The sequence below is a fragment of the Phalacrocorax aristotelis genome, chromosome 5 (genome assembly GCF_949628215.1).
Source record: "Phalacrocorax aristotelis chromosome 5, bGulAri2.1, whole genome shotgun sequence".
NCBI classification, from domain to species: Eukaryota; Metazoa; Chordata; class Aves; order Suliformes; family Phalacrocoracidae; genus Phalacrocorax; species Phalacrocorax aristotelis.
The window spans coordinates 24642929-24660920 of record NC_134280.1 but is presented as its reverse complement, the minus strand read 5'-3'; the positions used below and the strand labels follow the sequence as shown (position 1 = coordinate 24660920).

Below are 17992 nucleotides of genomic sequence, written 5' to 3'. Positions count from 1 at the left end.
TCTGTGTGACTGGGTTTGTCTGCAGTGAAATTGATGTTGCTTTTCATTTTGTATTCACTAAGTTTGTTTGGGTTGCGGGTGGTTCATTCCTCCTTTGCTTTGCTCGGATTACATTTTCAGCAATAAAAGCAATATAACATCATTATATTCCTCATGGATACACAGTTGGGCTCAAAAACCTAAAATCAGTGTGCAGTAATTCAGGTCTTTTACTGACTTTAATATTTAGACCTAGTTTATTTTGGTAGCTTGTGTGTTTATCTGGGAACTTATGTAATGCTTAAAATTACATTATGTATTTTAAATATTGATGTAGAATGATTATAGCCATACAGATTGACTAATTTATTCCCAGAGGACAGTACGAGCTGAGCTGTAGTGGTTTGCCTTTGAATGTAAATATGTTATATTATAATGATTAGTATTGAAAAATATTTTTGAAATGCATGTAGTTACAAACTCTATCTTAAAAATTATGAAAATGGCAACTTTTGGAGGTGCATAGCTGTCATTGAGCTTTTATTCTTTGCATCAGTGTGTTTAGTGCTGTGCAGTGGATTTCAGTGCCGTATTTAATTTCGTTCAATGGAATTAATTTGTTTTCATTAATCAACATAATTTCCAGTAAATTTATATTTTTATTAGTACTGCTACAGGTGTTTGTGATACGTTTTAGCACGTTACACTTATTTTCCTAAAAGCACATTTATTTTTCTAGCTTTTTCATCTCATCTCCTTTACATGATAACTGCTAGCTATGCAGTCCTTTAAATAGCTACCAAAATAATATAAAAGCAGAAGTTTTGTTGTTCTAATTTTAGCCATAGTTGTTAAAAGCACGTTCTGAAACTCCACTGTTTTCAGTAGGAGAAACGCTCGCCCTTTATTACAAAATTTGAAAGCTGGTTTATCTTAAGACTGATTGTAAGTATCTTTGATTTAATGTGTGAAGATATTTAGTCAGGTAAGCATCAGTGAGTAGCCATATTAACCCAATACATCTTTTATTGTAAAAACTGTGCTTTACACTGTCAGACTCCTTAGCACTTTAACATGCTTTATTAAGCAGCCTTTAGGTCATCATTATTTCTCAAATTTCTCTCCATGGTTGTATGTGCACAGAATGTATGTCCTTGTAATTTAAGGCATGCAGTTATAATGCATTCTCCTTTATTGCATAAACTTAAATTATCTTGTAATAGTTGCCTGTGTTTTTTTATTTTTTAGTGATTCAATTGTTGACACTTTGGAATGAACACTCATTTTGTTCTATATTAGACTTACTAAAATTATTCTGAAATAAAAATAAGCTAACATGCAGGGCTTGAGATTCATAAATCATTTTTTTATTACAAATGTGGTTTGCCAATGAATGTTATCATTTAATTGAAATTATTTGGACGAAAGTAAAAGTCTTAAGTAATTCAGATTTTAAAGTTATTTTTAAAATCTTTATTTTCCTCACTTTCTGTGTGGAGAGCTAGGGATCGAAGTGAATCCTACAACAGAACACAACCATACCTTCTAAAATCAATACTGCTGTTGATACCTATTAAGAAAAACAAAGCTGCCCTTCTTTAGTATCAGTTGGTTTATCTGTGGCGAAGGCATCTATCTGTATGTCCCAATATTGAGAATTACCCAGCTGTATGGTGTGACATTTTAACTGATATGAAACAAAGTTTCAGCAGATCCTGAAAGCATATCAAAAAGGAGAAGCCTCTTTCGTGCAATCAATCTTCTTAAATGCAATTAATTTTCTTCCGGTCTTTCCTTTGACAGAAAGGGACGAAGGCTCCTCAGGCAGCAGGGAAGATTCACACAGATTTTGAAAAGGGATTCATTATGGCTGAAGTAATGAAATACGAAGATTTTAAAGAAGGAGGTTCAGAAGCTGCTGTCAAGGTGAGCACCCCATCTTTTTCTTCTCCTTCCATATGTGCCATTTTTCCATTTCAAGTCTATTTTTTACTGGGAAGAAGTTCTTGATGCTAAGTGAATCTTAACAGTCACCCCTAGCAATAGACTAAAATCTATTTTCATTTTCACTTAGGAAAGAAATCAAAAGCAGCAACTCACTGAAAAGGAATGCAACTATTTAAGTATCCAAGATGTGATAGCTTATGGACTAAATGTCAACACTAAGACCAAATGCTATGCTAATGTTTTTTCTTCTGTTTACATATTGGCGTTCAGAATTGGATTAGCTTTCGAATGAACTTGTTTTTAAAAAATCAAATTTTGAACAAGAGAGAGCACATTTTGAATCACCTCTGAAAGGAAATGCAAGAAACACAGAAAATGTGTTTCTTCTAATACTGTGTCGTCTTGTTTTGAGTGTGCAGTGAAGGCATTACAAATGTCAGATGCAAATGGTTAAGACAATATTGTATTATTAAAATGTACCTTTTTTTAGGATTAGTGGATTCCACTCTTCGACTCTGATAGGCATAATTAGAATTTAATGTTCACCATTTCAGTATTTAGTTCAATCACCCTTTGATGTCTTATTCAAAAATGCCACATCTTACTTTGATTGTTCAGGGTGCCAGTAATAGTTGTATGCAATCCACGAAAACAGATGAAAATAGGTGAAGCTTCCTAGCTACTATCTACTGAATACACAGTGAAGATATGTAATGAAAAACTTTTTCCTTGAGCTCACACTTTGTAGCGACATGTCTATTAAGAAGAGTTTTATCTGCTTTCTCAACACTAGAGGGCAGAGACTGATTGGGTGCCCAAAGTTGCGCCCTTCTTATAGCTGACAAATTATATCTGATTTGAAGTTACTTAATATGAAATGAACTTGTACATGGCAAATAAATATCTTAAGAAGAGCTGTTCTCTGCGTTGCTATTGCATTATTTCCACCCTCTTTAAGCAGAGAAACTTCCCTTTATTTCACACACATTTATTTCATTTGGCATTTTTTGATGCTTTATTAAGATTTGTATTTTATAAAATTGCAATTACAAAGCATGTCAGTCTGATTTGATCAGTCTCAGTATTTGAAGGTTCCTACGCACTATAATGCGCTGAAGAATTTAAAAGGTTCAGCTTTATTGTTTGCTATTTGATAGCTTGAAAGGTATGCAAAAATATGATTTCAGATTCAGCTTATTCTCAGTGGTATCACTAAGGAAGATCATACTGAGCAGCAGGACTTTAATAGGTTTGTTTGAACCCCAGGAAGTGAGGGGAAAAAAATCCCAGTATAATTGGTTCGTTGCGACATGTGAACTGCCTTATGAAAAGGGAAGTAGAGTTGTAGTTGTAAAGTGAAACCACAGCTATAAATAAATCTAATATTCTGCAGTCAGAAACCGCTTTATGTTACCAAGGTTCAAATTTTGCCAGCAACAGTTTTTGAAGCTCAAATCGGAGTGGTTTCCCTGAGAAGCGGCATCAGATTCAATTCAATTAAATTAATCTATAAGTATTTTGCTTATATATATTTTATTTGCTTTTCACAAAGTAAGATTCTAGACATCAAGTGTCCATGTTCAAACTATAGTTAATGATTAAATTTTTATTGTTTTGAAGTGCCTGTAAAGCAAGCATATTTGCATTTGTTACTCAGTTTTAAAATCAAGATTAGAAAAAAAACCTTGCTTTTAGAAAAATGCATTATATTACTTTAGTCTTTCCTAATTTGCATTTAATACAATGTTTCACGCCATACACAATACTAATTACTTTTATATTGCTGGTAAATTTCAAAATTAAATTTGGGAGCTCTTAGGAGTCAACTGAAATAACAGTGGTAATGGGAGTTGCTTGCTTTGTATGATATCAAGTTGATCGATTTTTAAGTTTGATTTTGTGTGTGTCTAACACCAGTACAGCATAACTAATTTAATGCCAGTGCTGTGAACTATACACTGAATAGCTCTGTGTGGGCTTTGTAGTCTACAGGGATATCACATTATTAGCAATCATATCTGCTTAGGCAAAGCTGGCTTCTACAGATGGCTGCTTTCAAGTGCAAATGAACTGGTTAGACGTGTCTTGTTTAATACATACTCAAGATTCACAAATGGGTATTGATTTTTTCAACCAGTGTTTCTGATAGCAATGGAAATGGATTAAATGGTCTCTAGAGAATTTAAAGGAACACTGTCACTTTTAATTAACTGTAAACTGGTAACAAAAATACATAAACTTGCATTAGTGTGTCAAAATGTGTTTAATTAAAGAAGTCTATGCCACTTTGACAGCATGCAGTAGTGTGCTAAAAAAATCTGCATTGTTACTTTGTGGAGGTCAGTTTTTTTCTACAAATATTTGTGAGTTAATAAATGTATTTGACTGTAAAATGTCTCTGTACCTGTGCTTGCAGCTTATGTTTGCTGATTATTTTTACAGCACTGTTTTATTAGTGTTTATGCCATCAATTAGTCTAATTACTCTTGACTTTGAGCATTATTAGGATCTTCAAAGTAAAGAGCTACTAAGTCTACTTGAAAGTAAACCTTCTATAGCCTAAACAAATTTCCGGGGGGTGGGGTGGGGGGGGTGGAGAATATATAAAAACATTTGCAAAGTCCTATTTATTATTTATCGATAGCATCATATGGGGTAAGGTCTATTACTATTGCACTATATATTTATTGTTGAGGCTATTTTATCTGCAATTTTCTGTAGGCTAGCATCACTGGTGACAACATTTAAATAAGGAATAACAGCAACAAGGTTATCCAGCCTCTGAATTCCTAGACAGCAATATGAGGAAGTACATTGCTTTACAGAACAGGTTTTGTGAAAGAAAGGTGTCTAAGTTAACTATGTACCATTAATCTGATCTGTTCTACTGCAACTAAGGTCATTAGTTAACAGCTTTCCTGTAATGGGATCTTAGCATGCCACCACTGTGATAGTGTCATTGAGAATAATGGCACAGTGAGGTCTTGCATGGAAGCACTTTCTCCTGCAAGAGAAAACTTCAAAACAGGAATGGTTATTGAACTAAAGGAGAAGCTCTCAACTTTTCCATATTGTAGATCACTTTTCAAGATAAATGCTTCTGCAGACCACCTCCCGCCCAGTCTGTCAGTCCTAATACCACAGCTTCGCAGTAGCCTCTATAATACTAGGTTTAATTACAACAAGATAAAGATAGAAAAATATAATCATAAATTCTAATGTGGAGTGTAATGATATTTAATACATTCCTTGCCTATTTTCTGCTCTCAAGTACAACATTTTCATAACGAATTCCCTTTTCAAGTCTTTGGACTGTATGCCGCCTCCTGTATGCTGGTTTCACAGTCTATCTGCTCTTATATCTGTTCTTGTGAAGCAAATTTCTTCTAAAGGAAATTTCCGACCGCAAAACTGAGCCTGTATTTTGTGCTCCTCAGTCCTTCATTATCTGGGCACAAGCAGACAAGAGAGCCCTGCTCGAAGCACGCGGCATGTACGGTTGTGACTTTTGCATAGTGTGCCTATCTTTACTTTTGACAGTACTCACTTGTCCTTTGCTGGAGCCGCTCAGAAGAGTAATTCGTACGTATACCAGTTTAATAGGCATGCAGTCATGAGGCAAGCTGTCGCAGATCACCCTTTCCAGCAATACTGTCTTAGATTCCTGCCACCAGTGTTTGCCATCTACAGGGTTTTTTTAGGTGAAGAAAAAGCCTGAAAGCTGGAAAAAAAATTGAGTTGTTTTAGTGTCCTTTATCTTAAAACTTGCCAGGGTTTACAGATTTACCACTATATAATGTCAACGGCATTTAAGCAGCGCTGATTCAGTGGAGGTTAAATTATTTTTGTATATATATGTATGTAAAGCTCAATCATGTCAAACTAAGAAGTATTGTGGCCGTCAAACTCTGAAGCTAAAGTAGGACCACTTCTTTACCAAAATGCATTTAAATAATTACAATTTGATAACACTATAAAATGTCTAATGAAATAACCCATTTTCCTTTCGTCTGTTCTATTTACAGGCTGCTGGAAAATACAGGCAACAAGGCAGAAATTACATAGTGGAGGATGGAGATATTATCTTCTTTAAGTTTAATACACCTCAACAACCCAAGAAGAAATGAATATCAGATGTTGCCCATAGCTCAGAAACAAACTGTGCTGCTTCAAAAAGCATATGAATTTTTACTTAGGGTGGACTATCTGGAAACAAAAAGCATACAGTTTCTACCTAGGGAACTTCCCCTCCCCCAAGTGAAATTATTCTTGTTTGTTTTGAATTAAAATATGGCACCTCCAGTGAACATGCAAGTTCACTAAATGTGAACAGCTTTGCATTTCAAACGATTAAGACCCTACTCCAAATTGTAGAAGCTTTTCAGGAACCATATTACTCTCATGATACTTCATTAATCTCCATCATGTATGCCAAGCCTGACACGTTTGACAGTGAGGACAATGTGGCTTGCTCCTTTTTGAATCTACAGATAATGCATGTTTTACAGTACTCCAGATGTCTACACTCAATAAAACATTTGACAAAACCAGCCTTGGTGTGTTTGGGGATGTCTGTATTGACTGACTGTGGTGTGCTGAATGCGATACGGCACCTGGTGGATGCTGATTACAGAATTTTAAGACGTGTATGATACAGTAACTGGCAGTGTGGGGCAGCTGCAATTGTATCTCGAAAGTGAGTCTTTCATGGGAATCAGAAGATTAGGATGCCAGTGATTTGTCTCAAAAAAGTTAATGAATTTGTAGATGGACATTCACTGAAAGATGATAGTAAGGATAATAAGAACGATGCAGCATAAATTATTTTTACTGGAGATGTAGAAAAATCATGTTATCTTTGAGACTGAAGCTTTTTTGTTCAAATCATTCTGAAAAAGTATTTCATTCTTGCATAGAAATTATTAAATTGTGGAGGCTGGAGCAGTAGTGCCTGATGTTGTGTGTTGTCCTCTCAGGTCTGGTTTTCAGGCCAGTGGAGGGTGACATAGTGGTGTGAAGGAAGAGGTCATGCTGTGCCGGGTAGGTAAGTCATTCTGCTGAAATAAGGCTGGAGGTGTGAGCACTTTTTTACCCCTTTAATCATGAGGGAGAGCTAGTCTCTTTGGGTAACACAGAAGAGTAAGTTGTTGACAAAAATGAAACCAAGTTTTTACTTTTAATGCAAGTCGTAGAATTGCCCTTACTTGCAGTATGTTGAATATATTTAAAACAGCCTGACTTTTTCTGAAGTGCCCGTGTGCCTGTGGTTTCAGCTACAGATTCAGCGGGGTTAGGGCTGGGAGAGCTGCTGATGTTACCTGTGGCTCGTTGGTGTGCCAGATCTCTCACATCGCTGTGATCAATTTGCTTGCTATCAACTTTGAAAAGGCAACTTAGCACTGGCTAACCTCCCCTCTGTGTTTAAGAAACTGGGAGCGCTGGTCGTCATCTACTCGGAGGCTTCCCATGAGATGCTGCCTTTGAGCTTCATTGCTCATTTCTGAAAGAGTAAGACATGGGTCAGCCAGAGCCACGAGGCTCATTGTTGAAAAGTTGGCATCATGCCTTTAATTGCACTGAGGAGAAAGAGGGAGGGCAGATGACTTCAATACATAGTTGTTGATTTTGTTTTAAAAAGCATCTCCTTTTCATGGTGGCAGGAAGGGGGAGAGTATTGTAAAGCAGGGAAATTAGGACTTCAGATGTTTTGGAACCCTTGAAATTCTCTTTTGTAGCGTCTCCCTGGTGCAGTTAGTGTTTGTTCTTGGGGTTATTTTGATGTTAGATAATTGAGAAAAGATTAGGACCATCAAATCTTGTGTTAAAAGTCAAATCCAAAAGAAAATGGAGCCTACCTGTTTCTCTTGGAAGTCAGCAAGGTGCTAGTAACAGAGAAGGGCTCATGCTGGGTTTTAGATGCAATGAAAGGTGAGTGAGAAGTGGAGTATATGTGTTGGTGAAAGAGAAGTAACCTCTTTACTGCACTAATACCTGCTGAAACGTGTTCTCCTGTCCTGTCTGCAATTCTTTCTGGTTTCCAAAATATCCCTGTGCTCGCTCATGATTATGTGTCAGTGAAGAAGTTGTTAGAAAGGACAGCGGAATTAATGGATTGCTTTTTATTTTTGCATCTCTTAGTTACATTTAGTAAGCCATATGTGTTTAGATTTGAATGTGTGTACTTCATGATACCTCCATGTTCTAAAAATGAAAATAATTAAAAATTGAACCAAGTTGTTCTTGACAGACGGGGTTTTGAAGTTATTACAGTATTCCGAAAATAGAAAATGAACTTAAAATATTTGCCACGTCTTCTTTAAAGATATATATTCTAGAACATTTTATGTTTCAGCTTATTAACTTGCCTGAATAGTTTCTCTCTTCAGCTGTTTTAACTAATGTTCCTTTAACTACTGAAGCTAATCAATTATTCCAGGATAAAAACAAGTTTTCTTAAAAGAATAATCTGGTAAGCTCTGTTACTCCTATCACTGGTGACTTGTGGGAGCTGCAACATTAAGTACGTGCAGCCGTGTTTCTCCTCAGTGGGTCTGTGCATTTAGGATGTACAACTCCTAAAATCTTGTAGATATGCGTAGCAAGTTTCAAGCACTCTGTTTTAAATATAACTGTGATTTAACTTAAGCCAAGCACACATTATTTATGCATTTCAACCTGCACAGGTGACTCCAGGTGCAAGGTATCCAGCCTAGTCACATTTGCTATTTAAGAAAGAAAAGTGAAATCTGCCTGCATGCTCTTCACGAAGTCTCAGTGACTTGTACTCACTGGGGATGTGAGTGAAGTAGATGGTGAGTAGATGGTGAGCAGAAGGAGACATTTTGTTTCTCCAGCTGGAGAAGGGTGAGAAAACATTGTAGGTACTGCTCATCCGAAATACGGGAAGTAGGGAACTTTGCAAAGGAGGAGGAGTACCAACCCTCCTCTTAACTTGCATTCTTCGGTGCTAAATAGCCATGGTGTTGGTGGCATGTTTCTGGGGTTAAACAAATGCTAGTGGAACAGGGGAATCACTGCTATCTGCCTCCAAGCTGACCAAAAGAGAGTGCCTGAAAGCAATGCGGAGTTGTCGCAGGTGCCAGTGAAAGCAGCTGTGCCTGCACTGGCATGTGGGGTGACTCTGAAGGAGTAGATCTGGAGAGCAAAGTGGTTGGCACGGAGGACCTGATGTTTCCGTGGTATGTCTTTGAGGGGCTACCTCGGACTAGTTGCAGGCTGGTCCCATGAGGCATTAGAGTGCAGTTTTCACTTCGGTCTGAAGAGAGAACCAGTTTGCTGTAAGGTACCCAAGGGATGGCCAGTTTGCCTGCTGTGAGACTCGTGTGCAATGCAGAGCAAAGCAGGGAGTGTGTGTGTGTAAGAGGCGTGATCAGGTGATTCACTTTTAAAAATATGTTCCTGGTCAAATAAAAACATTGCTGTAGACAAGTAAAGGCTTACTGCTGTCTTTTATTGGCAATATCAGTAGCAATATCTAGGTGATGTGCTTGGGCACCCCAATACGTGACATTTCAGGCCATTACGAAGCAGAAAGAATGGAAATTTAACTTTTTGAAGACTATTTGTATCCATGAGTACCCCTCATGTAGGATATAGTTTTCTGCCCTAACCAGCATTTCCTTCGCTTTCTGTGTGGATTAATATATCATGTAAAACATAATATTGTTTTCACAGCATGTTACCTAAAGTAAAACAGATGGTGGGCGTGCTCAAGTGGTCAGCGATGAACTGGAAATAGCCGTGTAGCTGCCTGAAACTCCGGTGTGTTCATACGGCTGTTTGAAAATTGGAGTAAACATTTTAGTAGGATAAGAGCCACCAGGATGTAGCTGGCCATCTCTTGGCTGCCGTTTGAGCATCTTCGGGGTCAGAGTATTCCACAGAGGAATTGACGGATTTCCATGTCTTCATAAATTCAGTGCTCTGGCTACTGTGGGTGACAGGCTAAAACAAATACTTATTTTACATGGTTTCAGCCGTACGCTTCTTGCTACAAGATGATGTGGATGCTGAAGGTTGGCAAAGGTTCAAAAGTGCTTGGACAAAGTTGTAGGGGAAGAAAAAGGGGGTTGATGGAGGGGGGGAAAAAAAACCTGATTTAAAAAAAAGGTATCACCTCTGCACTTGGAATGTCAGAAATTGCTGGATGCTGGGAGAAAAACCAGTATGTATACCTTGTCTCTGTCAGGCATCTGCTGGGCCATTGTCAAAAACCAGCATGCTGGGCTGGATGGGCCTCTCATCTGACCCAGTGCCACCATTCTTGCCTCCTCTCCAAAGCAACTTTTCTTCAAAGGCTATCCCCAAACACCAGTAAAGAGCATGATCTCTTTAATGTCCTTCCCAGTTCTGCATTTTTATTAAAATCTTTATTCTTGGGGGGGGAAAAAAAAAGGTACTATCTTAATGTTGTGTTTATTTGTTCTTTCGTTGATTCTGTCCAGTCCTTTAGAGGTGGTAGCATTATCATAGTTGTTTTAAATTATTTACCTTTCTGGAAGGATCATTTCTTACCTGCTGTAGGTTTCCATCTACCTTCTCCCCTTCATTGCCCAAGTTCTCCCTTATCTCTTCCTAGACCACAAGGCCTGGTGGGTCAAGGAGTCTGCATGCCAGAGCACCTGCTTCAAAAACGCCCTCTTGTAAGCCATATTTTTCTTCCTCCTCTCCCATGGAACAAGTTTCCGGCTGGAGTGGCTGCACTGTAGCTGGTGTAGCTTAGCTGAACACCTCCCAGTACTTTATTGATGCTGCCCATGGTTGCCCGGCGTGGGCAGGGCAGCCCTGCCAAGCACTGCGTGCTCCCGCGTGGGGCTCCTGGCTGGGCGGCGGAAGCAGCAGCCCCCAGGCATTGAGCCTGGTGGCAGTGTGCTCCGCTCCTCCTGCCTCTGTGCCAGCAAGCTGGCAAATAACCCTCGCAGCTTCAAAAGTATCAGCAACGTGCTTTCTCAGTGCAGTGATTTATGTTCTTGCGGCTGCCAGGCTTGCTCAGATAATCCTTGCAGAGCTCTGTCGGTCCTTCCTTGGCGGTTGGCAGTGATGCTGCATGCCCTGTTCCTTTGGGTGGTTTAAACACTGAGCACTTCTTCTACCAGGTGCAGGGTAGGGTCGTAAATTTGTATTTTGAAAGAACAAAGTGTGTGGCAAGGTTTTCAGTTTAAAAAATTTTAGCTAAATTTTAACATTTCTCTCCACTCATGAACCCAGCTCACAGAGGATGAAGGGGGAAAATCATTAGAAGTTAGTAATTGTTTAAAACTAATAATCACTGGTTTTAATTTTTATACACACACACACCCCCCATTCCATATGTTTGATTATGCTAATCCACTATTTCACTTCAATTAAACCAGGAAAACCACCGGAGGCATTGAAAAAAAAATAAAAATAATCAAAGTAGTGGCATTCATCACAGTATCCAATGGATTGAAATAGTGGTGTGCTGGCTGGGCTTTGAAAGTTTTAAAGTAAATTCTGCGTTTCAAGGCTGTCTTTGAAGCAGTTGTTTCTTGGCTTCTACCTACAGGTAGTGCCCACTCCCGATCCATGGGAGCAGACACATATGGCAGCGTGTTGCATATTGTGAAATAAGTTACATGTGTGTGCTTGCCATCATAAACCAATGATTTGGTAGGTGCCTGCTCATCAGAGCTCATTACGGCTCTGCACAGTTACAGAATGCCTGTAGCGTTTTATTTTCTACATGCAAAATGTATGTGCTCAGCACAGAAAAACTTTATAAACTGTATGGGAAATAAAATCTGTGGCTGTTGCAAGAGCACATGAGATGTGTAAGTTAACAAAATACATTCACCTGAGTCTCGGAAAGTATGTGGGCTGACATATCCGGGCTGGCTGAACAGGAACATGGGGGTTTCCCTGCCCTTTGCTGCTCTGCCGCTACTGCGGGAGGGGAAGGTCTTTGGCTTCAGCACTGCTGAGCCCTGCGGGGCAGGAACTCTGCACAACAGGGGGAATCGAAAAGGCTAAGGTTATATATATGGGGGTATGTCCAAACACAGATAAATAATACACTAAGGGCTATTTCAGTGAGGGGCGGGGTGGAAGAAGTACCGCTCTGTGTTGACAATGTTGTTATCCCCAGTGACTCAGACCCTTCACCTCAAGCAGAGCCAGGAGCAGGGTGTGCTGGCTGCGCTGCCTGCAGACCCCCTGCCGCCACAGCCGCCAGCAGCGGTCCCCCGCCTCACCTGTGGCAGTGCCTCCAGCTCTGACGTTATGGCTAATTTAAGCCTGGACTTGAAAACGCAGAGTGAAACCCCTGCGCTGCTTGTACCTCTTATACAGAGTTCACTTGCTATATTTTGGTGAGCCTAATGATCGTGGCAGCATGCAAGGAGGAAGAAATGTTTGTGAGGGGAATTTGGGAAGCCCGTTTGTGAGGACCTTCACTGCCTCATGGCTCCAGACACCCAGGGAAGATGCCTGCACCTGAAGTACAGCCTGAGGAAAGCATGTGTGGCCCCAAGTTTGGTACCTACTCTGACACCAAAGAAAGAGAGTTAGATTGTGCAAAGGGGTCCATAAAGTTTGATCTACGGTACACATGTAATAATTTAAAGGTTAACAAAGTCCTTGTTCAGTAATGAGGAAGGCTGTTACCCACGTAGAAAGGTTCCCAGGAGCAAGCTGGAGCAGCAGGACGGGCTCTGGGGGAAGACACGATGGCTCAGTGAACGCCAGCACAAGGGTTTAACTGTACCCAGCTGCTGCAGCCTGCCCAAAGCGCTGACGGGATGGAGGTGATGCAGGTGACCTGGCCCAGGATGGGGATCCATGCTCCTCTCTCCTCCTCTGCTAGGAGAACTCACTCGTGCCATGCAAGGACAGAACTAGCTCTTACCAGGGCCTCTGATGCTGTTGAAGGGCCACCTTGCCAAATTTGTCAGCAAAAGATGTAACATTTGCTCTCCTTTGAAAATTGCGCACAAAACCTTTTAGCTGCCAAAGAGTTAAATGCCTCTGAAATCTGAATTGTGTGCGAAGGATCCAAATTTGGTTATAAATCCTGTTTAAGTTTCAAAGCACAGCATTATTGGAGGTAGCAATAGTAACATTGAACAGCCTTGATAAGATCAACAAATTACTAAGTATAATTGTTTGTGCTGGGGTGTGTGCAAGGAGATAAATAGCTCATAAATTAAACACCAGTGCCTGAGGGTGAGTCATTCATGGATTCAGAGCTGTCCTGACACTCACAAGCAAAAAGTAATTTTCTCTTAGTTCAATAATTAAGCAATTCAAGATCTAAGATCAGCAATCAATGCTAGGTGTGCTTGCAAAGGTGGAAGGGTACTTCAGCTATTGGAGTTTCCCATATATCCATCAACAAGAAAGTCTGTTGCTTGTCCCTGTAGAGGGGAATATTCTGACTGAGGTACCGTTCTTCAATAAGATAATGACTTGCATAAAAAAGGGATTAAAAATAGACTAAGGGTCAGTTTTTGCTGATATAAATTGGCAGCACTGTCTTGGCTTCAGTAGAGCAGTACTAGCTTATACTAGCAGAAAATCTGTCCCAAGTTATTAAAGAAAATCAACAAACCCCCTGTGATAACTGCTGTTAGTCATCCAGGCTAGCGCCTGTTTCTGAGAGGCACCTGGCACCTCGCTGACTGTGCTGCAGCTCGTATGCTCTCTTGCGGGGTCATTAGAGCCCCTTCCTGACTTATTCATAAGACCCCGTGAGGATCTTGGTCTAATCAAGGTTTTCCTAAGGACAGGGAATGGTAATGTAATCTGTTATTGTAACAACATCATCTTGATCTGCTTTTATTTACTAATGTTTTGCCAGCCATTAAATATTTTTCTGCCAAATTCGGATAGACATCACACTGAGAAATCACAGTTTTTGGAAATGTGGTGTTAATCTCACAGCTGCTCAACAATAGTTTCTGCTGGTATAAACGCCCAGGCTTCAGGAGACAACTTGATGTGTAACCTATAAGCCTCCTGACCACTTGGATTGCAAATAGCCTTCGCCCCATCTGTCTGTGGAGTGTCGTGGTGGGGGAAGAGTGGTGGGAATCCTCTGGAGAAGGAGGGGAAGTCTGTGACAGTCTTTAGACTTTCCCACACAGACAGCTTGCATCCCTTGACTCTGGGCTCCACCCTGATGAACCAAATGGTTGCAACCATCTGACTGTGCAAACAGGTGTGCCACGAAGTAAGCAAGGATGAAGACTAATCAAAAATTATTTTTGAAGTCTCTCTTCAGTTGCTATATGAGGGTGAAGAAGTTTATATGAATTGGTTTTTCCTTCCTAACTGGCAGCCAAACCCTGATGTCGCCTTTGTTCATTGGGCTTCAGACAAATTCCCCAGGGTGGTGGTGTCCTACTCATGGTCCCCCAGTAGGTTACAGGGCTGGCACACTCAAGGCTGCCTCTTGTTCAGGCTCGTGCCCGAGCACCACAGTTGTGTGACCTCGCTGCTTCAGAGGTGTCCCGTGCACAGACCGTAGAAAGGACTTTTCCCTGGAGGAGGAATGTCTGTATCTCTACTCTGGCCAACCACAGCTCTCATCTGTCCTCCTGCGACTGGGAGCTCAGAGGGGGCGAAACAGAGCTGTGAGCATACTTCCTACATGGAACGGTGCTGGAAGTCTGTGCAGGGCACAAATAGGGTTTTCAAGTTCCTACCAGGGACGGCTGTTATTTAAGTCCAACTGTTGACATATTTATATTTTTCATAAGTAGCAGTCAGATCCTGCCCTTAATGTTTGTGGAGCCTTTCACAGAGCAAAGACTTCAACTGTCCGCTCTTCCCTAGGATGGGTTCCCTCACACATCAAGGGGACTAATGATGTATCAGTTTTCATCCAAAGATATAGAGCAGAGATGGAAACTGACTGGTGTAAAATTACATGTATGGTGCATGAAGTACTCCTCCACTGAGCAACGCCTTCTTCCTCATGACATCTCCATCCCTTTGCATGCAGCCTGGCTTTTGAAGGCTTGCCCGAGTTTTCTGCAATTCCTTCCAACCCAGTGGTACGGTCACCTGGCACTCAGGAACTTGTCTCCAGGTAAGGGTGCTTCTCCTGTGGCAGGCCACCTTTTACATGCTGTGTTGCAGGCAAACTCTTCGCCTTTGGGAGGTTCACGTCTAAAGTCAGCACATTCGTTTGAGACACACTTGTGGAAAGTGTTCGAGGTCAGCCCTGGCTTCACTGGCAGATGCCGTTCTGGAAACAGAAGAGAAATGTTTAATTTATATTTACTATTTAGGAAAAAAGCTATAAGTGTGCTCTTTTATTCCAAAATAAAAATGCGTTAATGACTGGAGTGTTTAGCGCATTGGGGATGTCATTGTTTTCAATTACGTGCCATTCTGACGGGAGAGCACAGATTCTTAGGCTGAATGGAGATTTGTGCTGCAGCTATTTGTGCCTTTTAAAACATTTTCTTTACTACTTTAAGAGAAAACTGTAAAATGGCAATAATGACATATTATTACAAGTAAATTACACTGTAAAATAGCATTAATATTGCAGTTGAAACCTAGAATTTGAAATAAGATGGAAATATTCATTTGCACACAGCTTTTGTTCTTATCAAAAGCGATTTGGATTAGGAATGAGATTTACTTAGTGCCTGCACTCGCAGGCGAGCTAATGCTCCGTCACCTGGTTGCAGCGCAGGCTGTCAAGCTCATCTGTCATGAGCTGCCACAGGAGCCTTGGGCCAAGCCTGGCACACCGCGGGGTGGCACAGAGCACCACGCACCCCAGAGGGGGCGGAGGTGCTGAAAACGCAGCTCAGAAAGAACTTGTGTGCAGCGATGCCTGGGGCTCGGTCCCGGGGAGCAGGCTGGGCAGCCAGGGCTCCTGCGGGAGCGGGGCTGGCCTCCGTTTTGTCTCCATAGCAGAGGTGGATCTGTACCGCAGCACACGAAACCCACTCTTCTCCCATCTAATGAAGGCAGACTAATAGGCATTACAGATTAATAAAACCAAAGTGGGTGCAGGATAGTAACCGGGGACCTTGTCCTTAGGAAGAGTGCTGAACGATTTAATACTTCATGAAAATTGTCCCTTGAATTTGGCAGGCCTGTTCTTTAAAGGTCAAGGTTTTTTGGTCTTATTTTCTCCTCCTCCACTCATACATGGAAAATTGTCAGACCCTTGAAGGGTCACTTCTGTACAGAGAAATTTTTTACCGTTAAGGTCTGCAAGCGAGCCCCTTCAGAGGGGTACATAGAAGGTATTGGGGTATCAAACTGCATTTAAGGCGTATTGTTTTCTGGGCTGTGTTGGCATTAAAGAGTAAGGAAGACGAGAAACCACTTTCTCTTAATTTCAATGTAAACCCTTTAAGCAGATTTCTTTGATAGTAGACCTGCATTTCCAAAGGCCTTTGTTTGCCTCTTACGTATCCTGCAGCAATGTTTGCTCACATCCATCACCTACGTTTCAGGTAGGACATGCTACTGCACATTTAATCAGGACCACCAGCAAGGCCCCATGAACCATCTGTGGCAATGGGCCTTAAACCTCCCCTCTCTCCATGCTTCGTCCCCGAACAGAACAGATCTCCCCTTCCTTGCACCTGAGGCGAGGGTAGCCAACCCACCAAGGCACAGTAGTGGTGATTTGATGGCCACGGGATAAAAGGCGAAATCCCAGGAGTCCAATCACCTTTTTGTCACAACTTTTATTAATTTGTATTCCCATCAGCACAAAAAAAGAGAGTAATAAATGTAGATTGATCCCTCAGGCAACTTCCGTTTGATATTACACTGCTAGCATTTCTTATCTCTGCCAAATTGAATAATACAAGGGAGGCACAAAATCTCCATATGTTGAGTCACCAATATCTCTATAATGCTTCTCTGCAGCAGTGAGATATCTCCGTTTTCTGTCTTTGCAGTGATTTTTCTGTGGCACAGAGAAAATGAACTGCCAATCACTGAATCCTGTCTTGTGCTCCTCGTGACCCCACACGCAGGTGCTTTGGGCCACTGATGGTGTCTGTGGGAAACAGAGGATGGTAGGGCAGGCCACAGAGTGCTGCTGTGATGCTGCTCCGAAAGGTAAGCCCCAGGCAAACTTCCCCCTCTGCAGGATAAATAGGGCTGCAGGGAGGTCCATGCTGCTGCTGCCAGAATGCTCCTGGTCCTGCGCACAGCCTGTGTGCTCCTGCCCTACGGATACACAGGGTGTGCTGGGAATAAGCCAGTTATCCTTGTTGGAAACACTCTTATTCAGTAATTGCCAGACTGCGAGAGGGAGCGTTTGGAAAGGACAGAGAACCAGCAACCTCTCATAGCTGCATCCCAGTCCCACCCCTCATAGCTGTGTCTCAGTCTGCAGCCCAGTGCCTGGGAGAGAAGCTGCGAGCATGGCAAGCCTGCGCTCCTTCCCACCTCCCCCTTGTATTTCTGCAGTGAGGAGGAGGTGCTCCCGTGACAAATCAGGCAGTGTTAACATTTAACATGAGTTTTAGCAGACAAGAGCACCTTGAGATTATGTCTGAGCCATTAAAAAAATTAAAAATAAAAGGAATTAGGATGGTGATGGGAGTCAGAGGAAGCAACACCAAGGTCTGCCTATAGCTGCTAGAGGCAGCCCCCACCACGGCCTGAGGAGCTTGCAGGGGGCTCCTGCTGTGGTGGCTCTGCCTCCCTCCCCTGTTTCTGGCATCACCTGTTTTAAAAGTGGTTGTAAATATCCTGCATACTCCTGACGGTGTGGTCCTAGTGGCAATGAATTCATGGAGCTAAGTGACACTCAGCCTTGCATGTACTCTGCTGCTGGGCCGTTGTTCGTGCAGGATCAGGTGTGTTTCTGATAGGTGAATGACTTATTTTGGCAAACTCTGCAGTTTTGAAACATTTTTCAGTTCTTCCACGAGGAATAATCTGTGATGTTGTATAAAACAGCCTCATAAAAGATATGTTTATTTCCTAAGTGAGCTACTGGAGTGGTTTGGAAGGCCACTGGCATGACGGCCACTCTGAGATGGGTGCGTTCACTCTGAAATTAATAGTTCTGTTTTCAAAGGCAATGGAGGTCTATTTGCAT

At 41.5% G+C, this 17992-nt stretch overlaps 1 protein-coding gene across 3 annotated transcripts in view; it reads left to right on the top strand.

The window, feature by feature from the left end:
* Positions 1 to 6476, top strand: part of OLA1 (Obg like ATPase 1) — a 107556-nt gene extending 101080 nt beyond the window's left edge. For all 3 annotated transcript variants that reach the window (XM_075093482.1, XM_075093481.1, XM_075093483.1), the window contains exons 10-11: positions 1783 to 1905; positions 5952 to 6476. In XM_075093482.1, coding sequence (XP_074949583.1) covers positions 1783 to 1905; positions 5952 to 6053 — 225 coding nt within the window. In that variant the 3' untranslated portion in view covers positions 6054 to 6476. The remainder of the gene's footprint in view (positions 1 to 1782; positions 1906 to 5951) is intronic.
* The last annotated feature ends 11516 nt before the right edge of the window (positions 6477 to 17992 follow it).